The sequence below is a fragment of the Marmota monax genome, unplaced genomic scaffold (assembly GCF_021218885.2).
Source record: "Marmota monax isolate L192 unplaced genomic scaffold, Marmota_monax_Labrador192_F-V1.1 WCK01_AAM20220418_F8-fsc00030, whole genome shotgun sequence".
Lineage (NCBI taxonomy): Eukaryota > Metazoa > Chordata > Mammalia > Rodentia > Sciuridae > Marmota > Marmota monax.
Window position 1 is genome coordinate 14,618,123 of NW_026691988.1, and position 23,987 is coordinate 14,642,109.

A 23,987-nucleotide genomic window follows, 5' to 3' on the forward strand; every position below is an offset into this window, starting at 1 on the left:
ACAGAAGTGTGTCGAATTCCCTCTAATTTGTACAGAGAAAAAAAAAAAATTGTTACCCACCTGGTGTGAGCTATCATCTGCTGAGATTTTTCAGGGGCCCCTGGGTAACGGAGGGTTAAAATATTTGTATAAATGGTAGACTCTGCCAGCATCATGTCTGAGTGGAGGAAGGAAGGAGACAAGGATTAACTGTACAGTATGAGGAGAGGGGATAAGTTTCAAAACTTGAAAAGAAAGAAAAAGCATTGTGCAATCAGTAATTTCCATGATCCACCATATCAGCAAAATAAATTCCAACTATCTCTTTCCAAATAATGAGGTGACATGTCCAAGTTTTTTCATGGTGTCCCAATATTTTTCAGAACATTTAAAAAAAAAATAGTCTTCAGTTCTTTCAAACTGAACTACATCCAACTCAAAATCCTCTCTTCCTTAGGTTAATTAAGATTCCCCTCTTGCATGTGGATAAAGAATTTGGCCTGGACCCTGTTGAACGCCCACGCCACATGTAACCTGAGTGCTACAGGCTAAAACGCACTTTATCTGCATCTATGCTCTTTTTCAATCAATCCTCAGGTGCTTTGGCGAGTAAGATACGACGAAGGGACACTCTTGCCATCAAACTTGGCAACAGGCCATCCAAGAAAGAACTAGAAGACAAAAACATCCTGCAGCGCACATCTGAAGAAGAGAGGCAGGAACTCCGACATCAGATCGGAACCAAGCTCGTCAGGTAGTTGCCCAGGTCCTCATGCAGCTGGGACTGGCTCATACTGGTCTTCCTCCCTGAGTTTCTTACCTGATTGGGGCCATTGTGGCTTTCTTGTGTACAGGCACACTTGGCCCTCAGGCCTTGGCAAGTTGGTCTTGGAGAGCAAACCACTCAGAACCTGCCTTTTAGTTAGCCAGCCAGTGGCTTTGAGGTCATCAACCATAACTTTGAGGACCAGTTAGTGAATATTTTAGTCTCTGCTGGCCAGACAGTCTGTGTTGTAGCTACTCAACTGTGCTATTGTAATAGGAAAGCAGACATAAAAAAAAAAAAAAACATATAAATGAATGAGTGGGGACATGTTTAAAAAAAAACTTTATTTACTAAATATGGTGGCCCACAGGATTGGGCCTGTGGACCACAGTTTGCCCAATCCTGGCCTACTCCATGGATGCACTGGCATTTCTCTGAGTGTCCTGAGGTTCTGCCCCGTGTGCTGTGAGACTGTAGCAATGTTAGCCTCAATGTCCTGGCTTTATCTAGGTTGAGTAACCGTTGCCCCCACATCTCAACTTCCCCCTTTTAACTCCCAATAAGTGGGTCATCTGATATCTCTTTCTGCCTCCTGCCATTGTGTAGGACTTCCGCTTTTGCCACAAGTGACTTTAGAAGTCCATTTACCTGGCAGTTTTAATTCAAGCCAATGCTCTCATTTTTTATTCTGTTGAAGCACATTTAAGAGCTGACTTCTGTCCCTCTGCGTAACTATCAGGGTGCATAGGGAGGAGAAGGGAACCATCTGGAATACCAGAGCAGGGTTTGGAGGTGGGAGAAAGCTGCTGTCCTGGTTTGGAAGTGGACACTGCAGCACTGGAGAGCTGGCATGAGGTCTTCTGGAGGCCAGTGGCTGTTCCTCTGCGAGATCTTGCTGTGGTAAGACACGAGAATTTCAGAGGCAGCTGTGGTGCCCACCTGAAGGAAAGGCGCAGTCTCCCAGGGAATCTCGAAGAGGCCTGAAGGTCCCTCTGCTCTGAGACACCTCCCGACCTCCAGGACTTTGGAAGCCGTTCAGAGTAGTTTACTGATGGATGATCTGTTTCTCACTCTAGTCTTTTCATTTCAACCGTAAACTTTGACCATTTCCTACTTCAGGAAAGAGCTAGCCAAGCTAAAAGAAAACTAAAGGGATCTGCAGCATCAAGCTGGACAGACTTTACCTTCAGACTTGTCATCTTACTGAGTAAACACAGGGGCCTCTCTGAGGCCTGGGAGATTAAGGAAATTTCTGAAAGACTTGCAGTTATTTAATAGAAGGACAAGGGTTAGAATTTCTGTTCCTCAATTCTCTGCCCAATCTGCTTTCTTATATATACTCTCCTATTTTGTACTTATTGCACCATGTAAGAGAATATGCTTCTAGGTTTTCTGAGTATTTGTTTTATTGCCTTTGTTTATGTTTGGCCATGAAGAAGAATTTAAAGAACAATATTTGCATGTAAGAATAATGCAAACTCATGCATTTTCCTTAAAAATAAAAAATATCATGACAGCTTATCATAGTAAGGGGTAAGAAAGCAAAATATTATATGTTCATCTCAGTAAGCATCTGAAAATTTTAAAATTTTAAAGATAATTTTGTGTTAAAAATCCTAAATAAATCAGAAGTATAGGGTTTTTTCCCCAAATTATTGCTCAATATTTTAGTATATGGAGAAACTATAAAATTATTTTCTTTAAAAATAGAAGCAAACAAAAACTCCCTGCTCTTCTTATACTACAAGACTAGTGCCAATCATTTCTAATGAAAAGAAAGTTTAAATTATAAGAAATACTGTTATACTTCATTATATACCTATAAAACTGAAAAACTACCAAAACTTTTTTACATCATAATTTCAACAAGTTCACAGATGTAAGATTAATCTGTGAAAATCAACGTTATATCTGTATTATTATTGACACATAGCAAGAGAATCAAATGAATAAGGAAAATTACACTCACAATAGTAGCAACAAGTACATTTTAAATACTCAGCTACTCATTTAACCTGAGGCCCAAAAAAATCTACCTCCAGAAAATCATAATGGAAGGAATTAATAAATGGAGAGAGAAAGAGTAAACATTTTTATCAGTGAGGAAAATTTAGTGGACTGGTTGATCAGGAGTGTAGGTGGCATGAAGTATCATAGGACTGTATTTATCACCTGAGGATTGATAAAGTACATGTACTTGACAGAATCAGGACATCAATAAAGTATTCGTTCCACAAAATGAAACCAAACAGGAATAAATGTCACCTCTCCCAACGTGGGCCAAAGAAAAATCATCTACAGAGACAAGATGAGGTGTCCTCCACTCAGGTTTTGGAAGATGTTCAAGGCTGTGATAAACTTAATAAGAACCACTGTGAGATGTGTCTGTTCGTATCAGAGTGTGTGGGCTGGGGATGCAGCCAGTGGTAAAGCACTTGGCTAGTGTGCAGAAGGCCCTCGGTTTGATCCCCAACATAAAAAAATAAAAGAAAGGAAAAGGAAGAAATACCAGGGTGTGGACTTATTTAGAACTTATTTTAAAATACTTGCAGAAACTCAGTATGGAAAACAAGGAAAGAGCCCCTGCTTGGATCCACTCCTAAAACAAGTGACTATCCCGGGAGCTTGCAAGGATTTAGATAAAATGATACACTTAAGGCTCTTTAGTGCCTGGATCAGTAAGGGCTCAACAAAATTTAATGTTTCTCATTATAAACTTAAATTATTATACATCTATTAAACTAGTAAAGCACATTTAAAACTAAACTCAATGTTGGCAAGTTTATAGAGAAATAGGACACACGTACATTCTTGCTCAGTATTTTTGAAGAATAGTTTCACAGTATGATAAGAGAATTATAAATCAGTCTAATTTCTTTGCATGGTAATTCTATTTGGAGATATATATATATAAAGGAAATATTCCAGAAGGACTTTTTAAAACCATGTTTATAAAGATACTTACTACAAGCTTACTTATATACCAATGACAAAACAAGCCAAGTGCTCAAAAATGAAGTACTGATAAAAAATATTGTGAAAAATTGACCCCATGCAATCCCATAGAGCATCGTTTCATCAAGGATTCCTGGAGGTATGGGAGCCTGGAAATGGAGGTGTGTATTTGTGGTGGATGGACGAAAGCTTCCCATCCCAGGTCTAGTTATCCAGTGGAGACAGTACCTCTTGCTTTTGTGAATTAGGACTCACTACAACCCCCAAAATTCAAATTCCTTTGTAAACAAACACAAAGACTGTATGTATACAAACTTTTAGTGGAGTAGAATGTCTGCCATTATTAACATGTAAATTTTACAGAATTGTTTCCCAACACACACAGCACATCTAATCCCTGTCATTCAAAGATAACTCACCCACAGGTCCAGCCTTAGGGAACAGACATCAAAATCAAAGGCCACAGATGGAAATCCTGACTCTAGTGTTCACTAGGCAAGTTAATTGATATCTCATTTCCTCATCTATAAAGTAGGAGTTGGCTGCTACCTTGCTAAATCGTTGTGAGGACTCTTGATAGTATACGTTAAGCACCTATCATAATACCTGGGACTTTAAAAGTTTGAATAAAAGGTAACTGTGATTGTCTTTATGATTTACTGTTTTCATGGATGTATAGTCTTGAGTAACCATTGTGTGGGGGGAAAGAATCAGGAAGCTTTAATTCTTACAGGACAGGACAAACACCTACCTTCAGGAGACTGATTTAACCATTTGCAGGGTTTTAGTAGCTGGAGAAGGAAAGAAAGGCATTGGGGAAGGAGGAAACAAGCTTAAGTACAAGAGGGGTGATACAGGTGTGGTTGGATACAGAGCCCAATATACTGGTAGCACAGGACACATGGGTAGGAGGGGAGCATGAAATATAGTGCAGTGATGTCCCCTGGGTTCTTTTGTGGGTTCAGTTACTCAACTTAGTTTCAAGGTAGCTCTGATAAAGATTAGATTTTAACAAAAATTTTAATCACACATTTAAAATGTCACTAATCTCATTTATTCATTGCATTTCTATGAGAGTCATAACATTTCAAATTAGTCATATATTATAGTAAAATTACCTTTCAAATATATTAGTCTAAGTTGTACAAACTTAACCTACATCCTGAGGAAGTTTTTTCCTTACTAACAACAAATTAATCATAGGAATAAGACTGAGAACAAGGGATTTATGAGGATATACTGCTCTCATGTACAAATAGATAACTCCTAATCCCAAATGAGCCTTGGTTATCTTAAAGGCAGAGGAGAAGGAACAATATATCTTGAAGATCACATTATATGTAAATATTCATTTGAGGTCCCGAAAGCAGCATTTCACTTAAACCCCTGTGCAGCATAGATTAAGTGATTTCTAAATGGGCATGAACGCTTGAACAGCAGCTAATTTTTAGACTTGAATGACCGCATGTTAATTAGGCTGTCAGCTAAACTCCTGTGGGAGACCAAAAAGTACAGTGGTTCTAACAAGGCTTCACCTAACTGTCCGGCCACGCATCATGGCTGGGAATCATGGCTCCCAAAGACTAGCACCCAGATTCATTCTGTTTCATTGATCTCCTGTCCCCTTGGACAGTTTCCTCTGCATGCTCAAAGCTAGATTACACCACCATGTTTTATGTTCTAGCCTGTAGAAGAGGGAAAGAGAAAGAAGGGAACACACTCAGTCATTTTAAGGGTAAAAAGAAGAACTTACATCATCTGGCTCACACTCCATAGCAGAATTCAACACTCCACGGCAGAATTCAAATCACATCCCCACACTTGGCTGCAGTCCAGGAGACTGAGGTCTGCAGCCAGGTACGCAGCTAAAACTTAGGAAGTTCTGTTCGTCAGAGGAAGACAGAATGGATAATGGGGGTAGTTATCAGTGTCAGCCACAATCTAGGGTCTGTGAACGGGTAAAAAGGACAGCTTTATTTCATAGTTGTGAAAAATGGAAATTTTTAAATGAACCCCACCATTATGTATAACTATAAGGCCTTAATAAAAGCATAACAAAATGGATTTTTTATTTCTCAACTAGTGAAAAAAACAATCTAGCTTTGCTTCATGTTGCATCTCCATTAAAGGAGCCTCATTTGTAACCTGTAGTGTATTCTTCTTGTCATCTAGGAGACTCAGCCAGAGGCCCACAACTGAAGAATTAGAACAAAGAAATATCTTAAGACGTGAGTATCCTCTGCTGTTCAGAAATTCCTTGTGTACTCGTTCTTTAGACCATCCACTTGCAGAAAGGCAACCATCACATATTAGTTTACTACCAACTGACTAGACAGTCTATTTATGTCCCATCTCTATGTAGCTGTTCATGCATTTAAGAAATAATATTTTAATTTTACGTTTCCTTTGATGGCATTGAGTCTGAGAGCCTGCAGGCTGGAATCGTGGCAATAACAATTGTTTTTAAGAAAGATGGAATATATTCCTTATATTCTTCCCACCAAATATTAAGTGGAAGAAGTGCTGTAGTGCACTGGCAAATAACTGTCAAAGAAAAGGCCAAAGAATCCACAAGGAAATGAATCAAGCCTTCCCATCGTACCATTAATAATACAAATTGTTGCTAGGCTTAACAAATTACTTAATTTAAAACAAAAGTTTGGTCAGAGGACTTTTGCAGTGCATTTCATTTTCCTTTGTTGTGATAACTAACTCTGCTTCCCTCTTGAGATATTTATAAAATGTTTCTTGGCCCTTAAAGAGTTCTTCATTCATTTTCCTACTTTATTTTTCCATTTTATTTTTCCTTCTAGTCTCTTTGACAGGATAGTATATGGAACTCTAATAGAAACGAGGTTTGTGCTGCCCTTGTGTATCGATGTACTTACTAACTTCAGAGAGTTCAGAAATGGATAGTTTTAAATGGAGCCTAGACGCAGTTTTATTTACTAACTACAGTTTCTAAAAGCTTTTTATTGTATGAAATATCAAAGAACAGGGATAGATAGAACTCCGGATAGTAGTGCAGTAGTAATGAGCTGCTGTCGAGAGAAAGATCCTTTTCAACCAGGCTTACAGAGTTCTCTTGGCTTGCTGGATGACCTATGCTCTCCAGCCTAAGCTATTTTTTTTTCTGAAGGAAAGATTTTTGTAACATATTTATACTACAGTTGCCATAGCTAAAGCAACCCAACAATAAAGATGTAATATAAGAGGACTACATCCTCCGGTCTATGGAATCTTTTTCTTATGATGCTTTTCTTCTGGTTGTTTGTAAGCATAACTGGAATAGAACCCAAGAAAGGATGTAAGTGCCTATCAGTGTATAGAAGTGTCAGTCTGAAAGAAGAAAAAAAATATGGCTAGAAATGGGTAAATTTGGGGCTGGGGTTGTGGCTGAGTGGTAGAGCACTTGCTTCACGTGGTTAAGGCACTGGGTTTGATCCTCAGCACCACATAAAAATAAACAAATAAAATGAAGGTATTGTGTGTGTGTGTATATATATGTGTGTGTGTGTGTGTGTGCATGTGTTAAAAAAAGAAAAGGATAAATTTGTGTTTTGACCTTTTGGAAGAATGATGAAAACAACATCTAATTTTGACAAAGAAACAAAATCCCAAAGCTTCACTGTTTTCAATAATAGGTTCCTGGGAAGCATTTGTTGAATCAAGTTTTAAATAAACTCAAATGCAGACTGTAAGCTCCTAAAACCCAGAGATTAGGTCTCCCTGGATGCCTGATGCAATACCTAGAAAAGAAAAAAAAAAAAAAGCCAAGAAAATTCTGGGTAATTCTTTCCTGCTCCTGTGAGACTAATGTGCCAAACCACACTGGAGTTTGGTTATTTGAGGAACTGTTTCATGGATCCGGAAATTTATTGCATGTTGATCTTAAGTGCTGTGTTGGCTTAGTACCCTCTGTTTTCCTGGAGGTTCGGGAAAGAGTGAAACACCAAAGTCAACTTCAGATTTGACTCCAGCTCTTTTTGCTTCCTTCTAAGTTCGTGTTGATTCTGGAAACAAAAGGCACATTTCCAGTCTGGAGAGGCTGATAACTGGCTCATGATCTCCTGACACAGGATGCTGTGGCCAAGGGAAGCAGACAAGAACTGGTAGAAGTTCTGTTCACCAGTTTTCCCAAGCTTTCCACTGTAGTCACAGGGACTGAATGGCTTCATTTGCAAAACACTGTGCTCAGCCCATTGCTTCTGGGTTCTTCCACACTGTCTGCTCTTGTTTGTATGTTTTACCCCCCGTTTTCACCTCCAGCAACAATGACCTTCTGTTCCAAGAAAAATCTATGTGTGATATGGTATTGTTTTTAAGACACATATTTTAACTAGGTGCTCTTTTCATGACAGAATAGGAAACTAATTCATAAAACATTCAACATTTCTCAGATCAGAAACCATCACTGCTATAATAAGCATGAGTGAGCTGACAGTAAATGCTGATAGCTTTCATCAGAGTCCACAGGACAAGTTGATTTCTTAGGGTCATGTCCCATTTCACTCCTTCCTTGATTTCTGTCCATCCACTGATCCAGCTATATACATACATATACACATATATATGCCATATATATTACATAGACCAAATTTTTATGTGTATTTGTATATTTCATTTGTTCAAAACACTCCCACGGAAGCATGTATAAAGCAAAAAGAGAAAAAAACCAACAAAAAAAAATGTGGCTTTTTTTTTTAGCTCATTTTGTCTGAATTAATGACTCAAGAATATAACAATACTCCAGTTGCTGGTATTTCTGTACTTTTCTTTCTTCTTTTCTTAGCTCATCCATAAAATGCTCAGGCAACTCCCACTAGCCAGGCAGTTTCCGTAGTGCCCACTGCTCTTAGACCCCAGGCATTGTTTGTGTGTTGATGGGAAATGTTTCCTGTGGCTGTCTGAAGGGTCGGCCCCTCTGCTCTGATGAGAGGTACTGAGAGCAGGATTTATCAATAAGCCCCATCACTTCCTTCATGAATTCCCCTCTGTTTGTTTAAAGTGACCAGGAAAGTTTACATTTTGCTCTACAATTAGTCCTCTGATGAATCAAAGAGTGAAGGAAACATTGCAAAAAACAAGTGACTTTTTAAATACCAAGCTTAAGGCTTAACCCTGACTCTTTACAAGAGATTTTACAGTGATTCTTCAATAAGATGCAGAAGAATGATCTAGTTGGCTTCCCTCCACCTCACCCGCTTCCTCTAATTTCTTTAGAAGTACAATTTCCAACGTGGGAAACGTAAGGAAGCCAGTTCCTGATGTCAGAAAAGAATTCCCAGATGGTAAAATCCTGTTTACTTAATTCCCCAACTGCAACTGGCTTTCTTTAAAAAAAAAAAAAAAATCACTGGCTGTCACCTAGTGGTACAATGGCCTTAACTAATATTCCCTTCCAAGAAATGTCATTTTATGTATTAAATGAAAATCACAGTATGTTAGCTTTGAGGTGTATTAGATTAAAAAAAAAGTCTTTGAAAAGTACCTTAAAAAATATATATAGCATAAGGGCTGGGTAGGAAGAGTTGACTAAAATGTCCTAAGGGTTATATTTTTCTTTTTATTAATAATATTATCAAAGCTCTCACCTTGTAAAACTCTGATTTCAATCACATAAACCATAAGTTTGTCATTTGTCTATGTATAATTGATAGTCCACAAACTTTATCCAATTCATATAAGGTAATCATTTGAACCTATGTTATATTGTAAGAGTAAGTATACATGCTTCACTTCATATATGAAAAACCTTACAGTGTATTCATGGTAAAGAAATTAAATTGTAATCAAACTTGTTTGGTACATACAGGCACTTTATCCATTTTTTGTCCTGTGGGTGATTTCAGTTATATTCAGTTATACTGTCTAAATCACCAGACTGATCATCTTTTTCCTTACAAATTAGTGTTTCAGAAGAATGTAGAAACTTTTTCCTATCTAAAGGAGGAAAATTCATAGAAATACCCTGTTCAGATTGGGGGTATAGCTCAGTGGGTAGAGTACTTGCCTCGTATGCACAAGGCTCTGGGTTCAATCCCAGCACCACCAAAAAAAAAAAAAGAGGGAGAGAGAAAGAATTACCCTGTTCATTTAACAAATATAGATGTTGCAGATATTAAATGCTAATATTTTATTCATGATACAAATAATCTTAATGATGGGAAGTCTATTTGAATTCTTAAAACAAATATAATTAAGGCTGAGGATATATAGCTCAGTTGGTAGAGTGCTTGCCTCACATTCACAAGTCCCTGGGTTCAATCCCTAGCAACACACACGCACACACACACAAATATATATTTTTTTTTTCATAGAAGAGATTTGTCTTCTTCAGCTTTCTAGTTGATTCCTTATACAATGTGACTTTCTTTCCATTGAATTCATGACATCATTTTCTGAAAGATGATCTTTGATAAGCATTAGTATCTAAAAAGTAAAATCTGTGTTTACTTGTCCACCAGAGGATGAGCTCCAGGAAGCAAGAAAGAAGTTCCTTAAATAAGCACCCGATAAAAGCTGAAAGGGTGTTTGTTTCTTTAAAACTTCTGAACTTTTTTTAAAATCCCATCTGTTGGACAGCATTAAGTTGTACTACTTGGTGAAGCACTACAGAAAGAGAAGACTCTGGAAAGTTAAAGTCACAAGAAAATAAATAATTTCTACCCACAGTACACCATAACCCCATTCAGAACATTCTGGTTTGAAAGTAAAGCCCAAAGAAATGCTTACATTCGGCTTCTATGGAAACCAAGGAAGACAGATCAAATATTTTGGTTGGACTTGAATGGAAAGCAGCAGTTCAGACATGCATTGGATGGTTTTAATTTGCTCTTTTAATATGTCTCAGATTTTTTACATAAAGGCCAGATCCAGAAGTAAAGTTTTATCTGAATTCTGGTAAATTGTGCTTTTAAGATGTTCAGCAATAGAAGGCTTTCACCAGATTCTAAGCAGTCTTAGGGATTTTCAGAATAGAACAAGGAATCAGGAAGTAAAAAAAGTTAAAGTTAGTAACAAATCCTGCAAAGGAAAAAGTTATATACACATATATGCATGTGGTGTGTGTGTGTGTGTGTGTGTGTGTGTGTGTCTGTATCTGTGTCTCTGTGTGTGTGTGTCTGTGTGTGATTGATCTTTCTGCAAAATCTTTTGACAACTTTTTAAAGATATCAATGAAGTGTTCAACCAGTATCAGGTAGATTCTAGTAATTGTGGCCTGGTAGACTTTTCTGATTGTAAAATTATCTGTAGTAACTAAGTCATTTTGCCTTTTCCCCCCTTCATAAACAGAAAAGAATGAAGAAGAAGAACAAGAAGCAAAAATGGAACTTAAACGCAGGCTCAGCCGAAAGGTGATGACAGTGTGGCTGCTAATGAGCATTCATGTTGTGGGATATACTTTGTTGTTTGTGTTTTTTTTTTTTTTTAATATATATCCACTTTCTTCAAATCTGATGTTGAGGAATAATTATTCCTATTAGTCTACTAAGTAATTGTAGACACTAAAACCAATGCAATGTATATGAAATGAATTCACTTAAATTTACATGTTAATTTCAAAAAGTTATTAATCAAAGGTTTTTAAATTGCATTTACTATGAAAAAAATATATTGTGTAAAAATTTAAAAATATTTTTAAAATACAAAGAGGAACAAAACACTGTAACTATCATACAAAAATCTGCTGTTCCAAGAACCATTATTAACACATAAATGTATATATTTCCATTTAAAAAATAGTTTTAAAAAATGCTCACACTTTCCATGTCATCTTGGAAATATTAAAAAAGTATTTTGTGACTATGAAGATTTGCCACTATTCCATATCAGAACTGGGTAATTTACTATGTGAGTTTGACTGTCCAACAGTCTGTTTGCCAGTACTGCCCAAATCGACAAATGGCTCTAAAACTCAGAAGATTGTTTCCACTTATTTATGAAAATATAAATCTGATTCCAGAGCCATCACTCTTTTTTTCTGTGTTAAAATAATAGTATTTGGAGAAATTAAGCACTCTCCAAGTATGTATTTCATTATAAATCCTTGTAATAATTCTTCAGATATACTTTTCATACCTGGAAAAGGGCAGGGTGACTAAAATATGGCACCACAGTCAAGTGTGTGGCCTGACCCACATTTTTGAGGGCTGGCTGGGGAGTTCAGAGCAAAAGCATTCTAAGGCGGTTCAGGAAACACTCTACTCCTGTGGAAAAGTTATAGGGACTGGATTTGGAAAGTTTTAGGCTTTTTTTTCCCCTTACAAGAAAATATCCTTAGTTCATTTCTCTGGTTTTTTTTCCCCCTCAAAGCTTCTAAATGTCAAATAGTGCTCAAGCTGAAAGACTCTTTAAATTTAATTTCTAGGGATGATGATGCTAGCATTCAGTGGCCCTTAAGTTACCAGCCACAGACAAGGGGTCACCCCTCTGCATTGCTCTGGGCTCAGTTCTGGAATATATAGAGCCTTTTTTTCAATCCACCTTGGCCCCTCCATGAAGCACCTCCCCACCTTTCCCCACCATACAGTACTCCCTGCCATAGGTTGAAAGTCATCCTGTAAATCCTGGGAGCTACCCCATGACTGGTACAGTTCTCATGGGAAGACTGAGTGGAGAATTTCTGATCTGTGTGGCCACTGACCAGTGGACTTGCATTCTGACCAGTCCTCAGGCACAAGGGTTTCTTTTCCTCCTTATTTTCATCTGCTCTAGAAAGGCAAAAATACTAGCAGTATAGATTATGTGGTGTCTCAGGATGCAACCGCACCACTTTGATTATTCTCTCCTTTATCCATTGCCTGTCAGAGCTACATGAAGACTGGAGCTACAGTTGCTCTATCCCAGCTCCAGTGAGCTCAGGGTGTGGTTCCAGGCCTTCTGGAGTCCTTGAATCCTTGCAGTATTAGAGCTCTAATGCAGTTCCATCCCTGGTTTTTCTCAGGAGGAAACAGGACCAGGAAAGGGCCTGTTTTTTCACTGTAGAGCACAGACACAGTTCACATCCCTGAGCCAAAGCAAGTAAAGAATGTGTCCAAAGAGGAGAGTGTCTGGATATACACAGAGTACATAAAGTGAGGAAAAGTACTGAAAATAAGCCCTTTAAGCATAATAGAGGTCTAAGTCCACCTGTCTGGAAATACTATGAGATATCCAAACTGGAAAAAGCCTCCAAAGGCTTTGACTCTCAATAGCAGAGAGCAGATAATGCCTGTCAACCAAGGGCTAGGTTTCATTCATCCATCAGAATTGTTTTGGTCTTATTCTTGGGATTTTAGAAAGGACCAAGAAAGGACAGTAAATACCCACAGGGTTGGCAAGATTCATCATAATTATAAATTTGAATTGGACAAAGACCATAATGAGGAACTCGGTGATGACCGGAGTCATGAAGGCTGCCGGCAGGGCAGTTCTCCAGCAACACTCCCTCGTCATCTTGAGTGTGGTCTTTATGGCAGGGGATAAATGTCAGCATGAGGGTCCTTCTGTCTAGGGGCTGTGCTGTAGGCAGACCCTTCTCCAGACTGCTCTGTGTCATAGCTTTGTGCATTTCTGAATATATAGGTTTGGTATAGTAGGGGCACAGATTTTTATTCTCATTTCTGAAAGTGTCACCGCTTTTGTCTAGGCTACTCAGCCACCAACCCAGCCATCCTGAAGCTGGGTTACTATCAGGTCTGCATGTTCCTTGTATGGGTGACAGATAAATCTTTATCGCCATGCCAGACAAGTTGAGGGAAATAGTATAATACTCATGTTGTCAAAGATGTGACCTATCTAACGATGACGATTTTTTATAGTCTCAAAAATTAGGGCACACTGCTTTCTAGTTCTCATTACAAATTCCCGAGATGATGCTGCCCTTTTTTTTTTTTTTTGATACCTGAAAGTGACCTTATTTAACCATAACTTTGAAGTGTTCTCTATAGAAAACTTGCCACCATGAAGCAATAAATGGTTTACTGATCTCCACTTTTTCCCTCTTTCCTCCTGCAGCTCAGCCTGAGACCCACAGTGGCAGAGCTACAAGCTCGAAGGATCCTGCGGTTTAACGAGTATGTAGAAGTCACCGATTCTCCCGACTATGACCGCCGGGCAGACAAGCCCTGGGCCAGGTTGACACCTGCAGACAAGGCAAGACTCTCAGTGGTGTTGATGTTGATCACACTGCTTTCCCCAAAGCTCCATATTCACCCCCCTTCCACTTGGTCATCCTAGGGGGCCAGATCTTAACCAGTAGTCCCACAGTTTTCTGTCTCTGATTATTTCAACTGCTTAAATGACATATTTAGTAATAGTAATATAGTTCTTCCAAGTAAATCTCAAGGAAAACTAGTCCTTGGTTACCATATAACCTGTCTTCATTCAAACCTGGATGAACAGGGCTTTCCCAGAACCAGGGTTTATCCTTTCTCTTAGAAAATATAAGTTATTCAATTTATCATTCTAAAGAGATATGTTAACTATGGAAAACTGGCACACTTCTTCTATAAATGGCCAGAGAGTAAATATTTTTGGTTTTCTGGATCATACAATCTTTCTTGCAACTTCTCAGTTCTGCCATTGTAGGATGAGAACAGCCATAGACACTATGTCATTGAATAGATGTGTGTGTATGTTCCAATAAAACTTTATTTACAAAGACAGGGAGCAGACTAGATTCAACCCACCAACCACACCCATGAAATAGCACCTCTTTGTGCTTGGGCTTTGTCCTCTTGCTAATTATTCCTGAAGTTAAACCTATTTTTTGTATGTCTATTGGGCATTAAGATTCCACTTCTGTGAAATGCCTTGTCTTTTGCCAATTTTCTTTTGGGTAGTCAATTTCTTGTTGAGTCACAGAGGATTTTCATGTATTCTAGTTATATATGTTACAAGTAAGTATGTATCTTCTCCCGTTTTTTGATATTTCAACTCTGTTTATGGAATCTTCTGATGAAAAAGGGATGCCTTAAGATGGTTGTTTCAACAGACTTTTTAATGGCTTATGATTTTGTTTCTGAAAATAATGTTTTCTCTCATATATGGAAGCTAGATGAAAATAAGGGAAAAGTGGGGGATCCCATGAAAATAGAGGGGATATCAGTGGAGCATTAAAAGGAGATTGAGGGGGAAGGGAGAGGGATGGGAAAAAAAAACGGTGGAATGAAATTGATCAAATTATGCTAGTGCATATATGAATATTCCACAGTGCATGTCACTTTTATGTGTATTTATAAAACACTTATTTTTAAAAAACTATAAGTAAATAGAAGGAAGATCAGTAGAGTGAAGAAAGGAGGCTAGGGAAGGAGACACACCAGGGACTGAAACAGAACAGATTATATTCCATGCTTGTATGATTATGTCAAAATAAACCCCCAATATTATGTATAACTAAAATGTACTATCAAGAACAAAAAGAATTCTTCCCATTCTAAAATCATAAATATATCCCCCATACTGTCTTCTAGACCTTTATTGATTTGTTTTTCACATTAAATTTCTTGATTTACCTGGAATTAATTTTAGAGGGGAAGGGGTAAGGTGACTTAGCTTTGTTGGTAATCTCTGTTATATTTCTTTTCTAAGTTACAGAAGTCTCCCTATATCTAGGGTTTCAATTGACTAATAATGAAAAATATTAAATGAAAATTTCCATATGTTTTAAATTGTGTACTGTTCCCAAACAGTAGCATAACAAAATCTTGATTTGTCCTGCTACATACCACTACTTCCATCCTGGATGTGAATCATCCCTTTGTCCAACATACCCTTTCTGTATACACCTGTTAGTCACTTAGTAGCCATCTTGGTTACCAAATCCACTGTCAAGGTTCCTCAGTGCTTGTGTTCAGGTAATAGAATAATTATTCTATTTTATTATTAGTTATTGTTTTTAACCTCTAACTATACCCAATTTATCAATTCAACTTTGTTTATCATAGGTACTATGCATAGGAAAAAACAGTATATGTTGGGTTCAGTATCCATGGTTTTAGGCATCCAATGGAGGTCTTGGAACATATCCCCCACAGATAAAGAGAGATTACTGTTTTTGCTCTTTTTTTCCCTTTCTTCTAAATTTTCTGGCTTTATTTAACTTGTTTGTTTCTAACTTAAGTTAGAGACCCTATATAGTAACATTTATCTTTTTTTTTTTTTTTTTTTTGTACTGGGGATTAAACCCAGGAGCATTTAACCACTGAGCCATATCCCCACCCTTTTTATATTGCTAAGGTCTAAGTCTTGCCAAGTTGCTTAAGGCCTCTCTCAGTTGCTGAGGCTGCCTTTGAACTTGGGATCCTCTTGTCTCAGCCTCCTGAGCTGCTGGGATTTCAGGCGTGGCCCACTGCACCTGGCCTTCCTTAATTTTTAAAATAAGCACTGGAGGCTATAAATTACCCTGTATCAGTGGTTTGCCAAGTTGGCTGCATAATGGTATCATCTGGGGAGTTTTAAAAATGTGGATGTATGAGGAAATCCTGATTTAATTTTCCTGGGGTGTGGCCTTATGTATTAGGATTTTTAAAGTATGTGGTCAGTAATTTTAAATGTCTTTATATATCTTTGAAAACAATATGTGTTCCACAGTTCTGGATGTGGTATTCTAAATGTGTCTATAAGATCAAGCTGGTTAGTTATTCAGATTTTTCTATCCTTATTTTTCTGTCTACTTGATCTGTTAATAAGACAAGTTAAACCTCCTACTATTTGGATTTTTCCCCTTTCTCATAATTCTATCAATTTTCATTCCGGCATTCCAGGTGTGTCGTAGGTGTTTAGGATAACTATATTTTCCTTTGTTATGAGACTCTATCTCAAGAAACCTCTTTCATTATAATGTTTGTTTCATTTAACAGTATGTTTTAATGAGATTTTCAAAATGAGTTACATTAGACTACCTTAGGACTGTGAATTCTGGCTGCAAACCTACATGTTGGCTGACATGGATTCAAATTCTCAACTAGCATCTATACTCACACACACCCCTACCTTACTTATTGAACATCTGTGTGCAGTTTTCTTTGCTGTCCTTGGAGTATGCCATCGGTCCCCACTTTATAGAGGGAGGATTATTTATTTGACTCAGGCAGTCTCTTGTCTTCTACATCTCAGCAGGCTGTGAAATGACCTCTCAGGTTCACCACGCTTAATACACCTGCCCTCAAGGTTAAGAACAGTTTCATTGTTTGTCTACTTTATTCTCTGAGCTTCATCATCATTTACCCTTTTTTATCAAAATAGTTTTGGCTGTTTTAGGAGCTCTTGGATGCATTGAAAACATTTTTTTTCCTTTTTTTTTTTTTTTTTTTGTGGTGCTGGGGATTAGAACCCAGGGCCTTCTACATTTGAGGCAAGTACTCTACCAACTGTGCTATATCCCCAGCTGAAGACAATCTTTTAAATGCTACATTTAGCATGTTCTTTTCAATAAGAGGATGAATCAAGGAATCTGGTGTGCTGTTCTGCAAGAAATGGTGTACACCTTTGTGTGTGTTTTTCTTTCATCTGTGGACCTTTGGCTACTCACCCCTCGTTTAGTGGCTTCCAATTGGCCCTGCTCCAGTCACTGTTCCTGTACAAAAAAAATAAATAAATAACCCACTTGAATCAAAGTGTGAAATATGATATATCAAGAACTATGTAATGTTTTGAACAACCAACAATAAAAATTAAAAAAAAAGAAGTATGAACTAATTAAAAAAAAAAAAAAACCTAAACCTAGTGGTTGAAAACAGCAACAATATTGAAACAATATTTCATTGTATTTTTCAGATTTCATAGGTTGAGATTTGGTCAGGGGTCAGTTGGGCAGTTTCTCTGCTTCTCCTGAGGTTGACTGAAGTCACTCCATGTCATTCAGCTGACAGATGGGCTACTCTGGACTGTCTAGGATGGCTTCTCCACTGTGCCTAGTGTTGCGGTGGGGTTGGCTCAGAAACTGGGCTCAGCTGGGGCTGTCCACCAAACTACCTACCTGCACATGTACTCCCACAGTTGCCAGGCTTCTTACTTGGTGGCTGGCTTCCCCCAGAGCCAGTGTTCCAAAGCCAGGTAAGAGCTACCTGGCCTTTTTTGATGCAGCTTTACTTCCACTACATTCTGTTAGTTGTAGTAAAGTCATAAGGCCAGCTCAGATTCAAGGAAAAGGGAATCGGCTCTATCTCTAGACAGGGAAAAGGTAAGATCATGTCACAGAAAAACATGAGCACTGAGGATATTGTTTTATCCATATTTGGAAAATGTAATTTGCTACACCCCCCATTACCAGCTGTCTTATTACTCAAATGCTGAACTCCAGAAAGGCAGGAAGGGCCAGGTAAATGAATAAAAATATCGAAACAGGTGTAAATTGTACAAGCAGTGAGAATCCAAGTGATTAACGACCCTCATATAAAAACTACGCTTTTCATACCCTAGAATAGTTTTTCCTAATGCTGGTTCTGTTATTGGGAGATAAAGCTCATTCATCTCTAACTATAATAGAGAGGACTTTGTAAAAATGTATTGAGACAAAAATATGTTTTTTGTGTCAGACCCCTAGGCTGCAGGGGACATGGGCTTGGTCAGGGTTTCTCCTGCAGGCTTAGTATTTTGAAGGCACAGAACTTTTACATCTCCCCTGCAGATCCAACCCCAAGACCCAGAGCAGAGCCAGAGCCCTTCCCTACTCACAGGGGAGACTCATTTGCTTCTGACATTTCTTGCATTTCCCCTGAGACTTTTTAACGTGTAAAGGACATTTTCAGAACTGGTTTGTGTGTGTGTGTGTGTGTGTGTGTGTGCGCGCGCGTGTGTGTGTCCATGAGTGTTTTCTAGAAGAATTTATTTCAGGTAGAAAAAAATTCTATATTTTTAAATTTCATTTATATAACTTAATATATATTTAATTATATATTGAATATATATTTATATATTTGATTTAATTATATTTTAAATTTATATATATTAATGGTAGAAAATAGAAAAGAATGCAACAATTTAATATGCTGTTAAATCTAGTATGTTATACAAACACAAGTGATTTGTGTTCATTGACAAACATGGGAGTATCCAAAAATTCAAAAAGAAGAGACTAACAATTAAAATGCACATTAGTGTGTGGTATTTTTAAAATTGATGCATTATAATTGTACATAATAGTGGAATTTGTTATGCCATATTTGTACATAGTGCATAGTATTTTTAATAATTTCAAAAAATAATATTTTCTACATAACAGAAAAATAATTATAATGAAGTATTATGGCCCAGAGATACTAAAACCATATAGCATTATTGTGTATTTTATTTTAGAATGAGAATAACACAGGCCAGTCATTTTTACAGCAAGTTATTCTGGGTTTCTATTGCTTTTTACCTTATAATAAACCACTTCATAATATATACTGATCAGATTCTAAATAATGTATTTTATATAGTAAGTTAATGGGTATAAAAATTCATAATTTAACTATTATGTTAAAATGAGTTTTATATTTTAACTTTTGAACTCTATATTTTATTTAAAAAAAAAAAACAATTGCAAGTAAATATTTTCCATCTCTGCTCTCAAATAAACACACCTGCCTATCTAAAACCATCCTTCTCTTTTAGTGCCGCTTTCACAGCCCTATTAAGATTCTGCCTTGTGAGCCAGGCAAGGTGGTGCACACCTATAGGCCCAGCTACATGGGAGGCTGAGTTGGAGCGTCACTTGCGCCCCCAAGTTCAAGACTAGCCTGGGCAACATACCGAGACCCTGTCTCAAAAAGAAAAGAAAAGTAAAACAAAAAAATAACACCTTGCATTTTAAAGATCAGTAGTCAATCAGTCAATCACCAGTTAATGCCTATTCTGTGAGATTACTTGGCAGGGTGCTGTGCGGAATCTCACCAATCTGGTAGTTTGTTAAACTCCTCATGCTGAGAAAGAGAAGTGGTGGGAGAGTGCCTTAATAATTGTAAGCTTTATTAGTTTAATTCACCTTTAAAAATAAGATTTTCAATTTTACAATATATGTGCTTAGGTGGAGCACTAGAAACAGATACAGGTACAGTAAGATAAGATGGCCTCATTTCCTGCACTGAAGGAGATAAATGAGCCAGCCCTAAAATGACAGACAGGTTTTCTTAGTAGATTTTATATTACTTGTCCATAGAACCACAGACTAGTTAATTTATAAAGAAAAGAAATTTATTTGGCTCATAGTTCTAGTTGCTAGCCAGTCCAAGATAGAGAGGCCACATCTGGTGAAGATCTTTGTGCTACATCATCCCATGGCAGAAGGCAGAAGGGCAAGGGAGCATAAGACAGCAAGAGAGGGCAGAACTGGCTTCTTAAACAACCCACTCTTGGGATAACTAACTCATTCCTATGATATCAGCACTATCTATTCATGACAGCAGAGCCCTTATGATTTAATCACCTCTTTTTAGGCCTTGCCTACCATGTTGGCTTGGGAATTAAATGTCCAACACATGGATTTCAGAAAACACCTACAAGACACAGGGAGAGCAAGAAAAGACCATCCAGTAGGCTCACTTGAGTTACCATCCCCATGGGGTGGAGCATGGAAGATCCAGGATGGAGAGAAGACAGCCCACTTTGGAGCTGGGCAGCTGGGTGTGATTCTTAGCCACTTGTTTTCTGGCCAAGTTGTTTAACTAGTGCCCTCACTAGTAAAGCAGAGCCAATTATATCTATTGAGAATTACATGGAATATCTGTCTTGACCCAACTCATCAGTATTACATTCATAATCAGTATTACATTTATAATCTTACCATTATTACATTCATAATTAGGTTTAGAATTGAAGCTTTGTACCCCATTAGAGACATTTTCATTATTTATTAAAGCCTCAACTTATAGTCTAGTGTAAAATTTTCTAGTGAAAGAGAATGCAAATTTTTTCAGATGATACATGGATTTGCCCAGTGGATCACTCAGTAATGATTCATTAAAGCCCTTACATGTTAAATATGTTAAATATTCCCCCAGACTCTAGTGATACAAGGATGAGCAGAACATACTGTCTTTTCAGGAAAGCACTATCTACATAGGTCTTAGGAAAGACTGAGATTTTAGCCCTCTATAGTATAGTCTTTGGCCAGCTCTCATTTGCCTTGGTAGCAAAAGGTAGTCTGTTTACCCTCCCATGGCATTGAACTAATGAGTAGTCAAGAAGTCCACTCTGTGCTGCACATCAGAATTCTACTGGAAAAGTTAAAGCATATCAAAATGGAAATTTTAGTTAATTCTGGTCTCACATCCTTGCTATTTGAGAAGATTGCATAGTAGTCAAAAAATCTGCTGGTGCTTCTTGTCAGGATGCCCCCTTAACTGACGGGCTGATGAAGCAGAACTGTTACTACTCACCACTGGTCAATTTTATACCTAGTTTTAGTCATTTTCATTTCCTTTTTCCTTTAATTCTCATTATACCAAAAAAAATTTAATATTTTTTAGTTGTTGATGGACTTTTTATTTTATTTATTAATCTTATGTGGTGCTGAGAATCAAACCCAGTATCTTACACATGTTAGGCAAGCATTCGACCATTGAGCCACAACCCCAGCCCCATAATACCAAATTTAACTACATATCTGGTCTCAGTGCTATCTCCTGGTGGTTTTTGGTTGGTTGTGTCTCTCAGTGGCTTCCCATGGTGATCCAACCCAGCACCGTTTGTCCTCCAACCCCACTATTTCAGCCCACGTTTTTCTATCTCATATCTTTCAACAAAATCAGTCCCATTTATAGTTATGTGAAAAGTATTAGGGCTAAAATCTAGTTTCATTTGTAAAGAAGAAATTTAAGATTATGTACATGCATTTCACCAATAATAAAAAGTCTTAATTAATTACTTTTTCCCCTCTTTTTAATCTCTCTCAAGAAATCATTCTCTTTATTAACTCCTGGAATTCATTCTTCAGTGAATTTTTTTAAATAAATATTGCATTTCTTCTATGTCCTGTAGTTATATCTTTCTGATATATTTCTCAACTAGACCCTGCAATTTTACATAACATTTATTGCCACATCATTCATATAACTGACTTATGATTTCTAATTACAAGACAGCACACAGAGCATGAAGATCTGAGGCAATTATCTGGATGAGTTAGGCTCATTTTACTGGAAAGTGCGTAGGGCTTGAGGCCCATATAGGGGACCCATCCTTGTCACTTAGTGCACACTTGATCTCCAACAGGTCACATGAGTGTCTAGGCCTCGATTTTATCTTCTGGAAGATAAAAGTTACGGAACAGGATTGACGGACGTTAACCACAGCTTTTCAACAAACAACCCCAAAGCCAAGTGGCTTAAATCAACTATTTTATTTTGCTCACTTGAGGTAGGATGAGGGAACATCCCAGCTCAGAGGGTTGTTTCTGATGTGCATGGCATCAGGTAAAATGCTAGTGCTAGATTCCACTTCCAGGAACATGCCTGTGCCCTCTGGCTCCTTGGTGCACTCACTTACTGTCTCATCCTGCCCCCTCTCCCCTCTCCACCACCCCCTGTCTACATAGGGTCTCATCCTCTAAGGCCTTTCCTTGTACCTGGGATTTCTCCAGTGTGGTTTACTGAGAGTAGTCACATGTTTTTACATGATAGCTGACTTCTAATAAGCAAAAGGTACCAGGCTAGGAAAGGGCTATACCCGAGACTGACAGACACAGTATCACCTCAATTGTGTTTTGTTGTCCAAAACAGTTATAGGACTCACCCAGATTCAAGGCTGGAGAGCAAGACTCCACTCTTGATGAGGAAATGGAAAGGTCACATTACAGATGAGAATGTGGGGTGTGTCCCTAAGTGTTTGGCTCTCTGCATAAAAAAGCATGTGTGTAGATATATGGTCATTAAAGAATTGTACATTTTATTAATATAAAGGATGTGTCACACACAATTTATAATTGTGCTAGTTTTTAAGTTCCATATCCTAGTTGATTTTCTCAGAATGCTTTTATTGGTTTTTGCCAAACTCTTAGAACAATAGGCAACCTACTATTGCAAGTGAGGACTTTGTCTTATATATCTTTGAGTCTTCTTCAGTGACATCTTCTTGAACTCTAGTATTTAGAGTATCTAGAAATTTTAAATGAACATTTGCAGGAGTCTCTGCCCCTATTCAAATGAAAATACTTCCTTTCAAAGAAGAACTTCTTTTACATGTGCATTGTGACTGGGAATGGAGCATCTTCAGTTTTTCCAACTTCTGGTTCTAGGAATCAATTTTTCTATAAATGAAAATGAAGGCATTATAAGTCACAGTCACAAACCCAGATAATTTATTTATGAATGCCTCACAATAATGACATTATTGATAGCTTTATAGTATACAAAGTACTTCCAGATATGTCCTTGAATTAGTACTCATAATATTGTGAGGAATTCTCATTTGAATTTTCCAGGTGAATGTCATAGTGTTTTCTATCACTATAACAAAATACCTGAGGCAATATCTTATAAAGAGAAAAGGTTTATTTTGTCTCACGGTTCTGGAGGCTCTAGTTCAAGATCAAGTGACTCCATGGATATGGGCCTCTGGTGGGGGCGCTAGATGGCAATGGAGAATACTATATGGTGGAGCAAACCACTTACATCATGAACCTGAAAATCAAAGAGAACACAGGCCAGATTCTTCAGAGGCATAACACCAGTGATCTAAGTACCTCCCATAAGGACCTGCCTCCTAAAGGTCCCAAGCATCTCCCAATAGCATTACCCTAAAGAAAAAACCTTTAACACATGGACCTTTGGGGAACACTTATTCAAGCTGCAGCGATGAGAAAACTGTGGCTTGGGAGCAGAGTGACACCCCAAGGGCCACACTGCTATTGAAGGAGCAGCCAGGTCTAGAATCCATGTCTTCTGACTTCAAGCGTGAAGCTTCTCACATCCTCTAGTAAGACCTCACATTTGGAGAAGAAATTTACAGTGAACATTGGCAGGATTCTCTGCCCCTCTTCAAATTAATATACTTTCTTTCAAAGAAGAATTTCCCCTAGATGTGAATTGTGAATGATATGGGGCATCTTCAGCTTTGCCAGCTTCTGGTTCTGAATCAGTTTTTATAGGCAGTGAGAAAAACAGCCGTGTCTGAGAGGACACAGGCCCACAAACATTTCTCTGCTTGCTTTAGCTCTTCCAGAAATCAGTAGTGTGAATTATTACCACCGTTTCCACACCCAGATTCCCCATAGAGACTACAGGGGCTGAGGAATGTATTTGGGGAGAAGAGAGGTCTGTGTCAACAGGATTTACACAGAACACTGGAAGGCACATGGGCGGGAAAGCTTGTGGATTTC

The 23,987-nt window shown here is 37.9% G+C and overlaps 1 protein-coding gene across 9 annotated transcripts in view; it reads left to right on the forward strand.

Moving 5' to 3' along the window:
- Phactr2 (phosphatase and actin regulator 2) overlaps positions 1 to 23,987 on the forward strand; it is a 267,238-nt gene that overhangs the window by 222,501 nt on the left and 20,750 nt on the right. For all 9 annotated transcript variants that reach the window (XM_058581732.1, XM_058581754.1, XM_046450655.2 and 6 more), the window contains 4 exons: positions 577 to 733; positions 5,873 to 5,928; positions 10,997 to 11,058; positions 13,700 to 13,837. In XM_058581732.1, the coding sequence (XP_058437715.1) occupies positions 577 to 733; positions 5,873 to 5,928; positions 10,997 to 11,058; positions 13,700 to 13,837 (413 nt within the window). The remainder of the gene's footprint in view (positions 1 to 576; positions 734 to 5,872; positions 5,929 to 10,996; positions 11,059 to 13,699; positions 13,838 to 23,987) is intronic.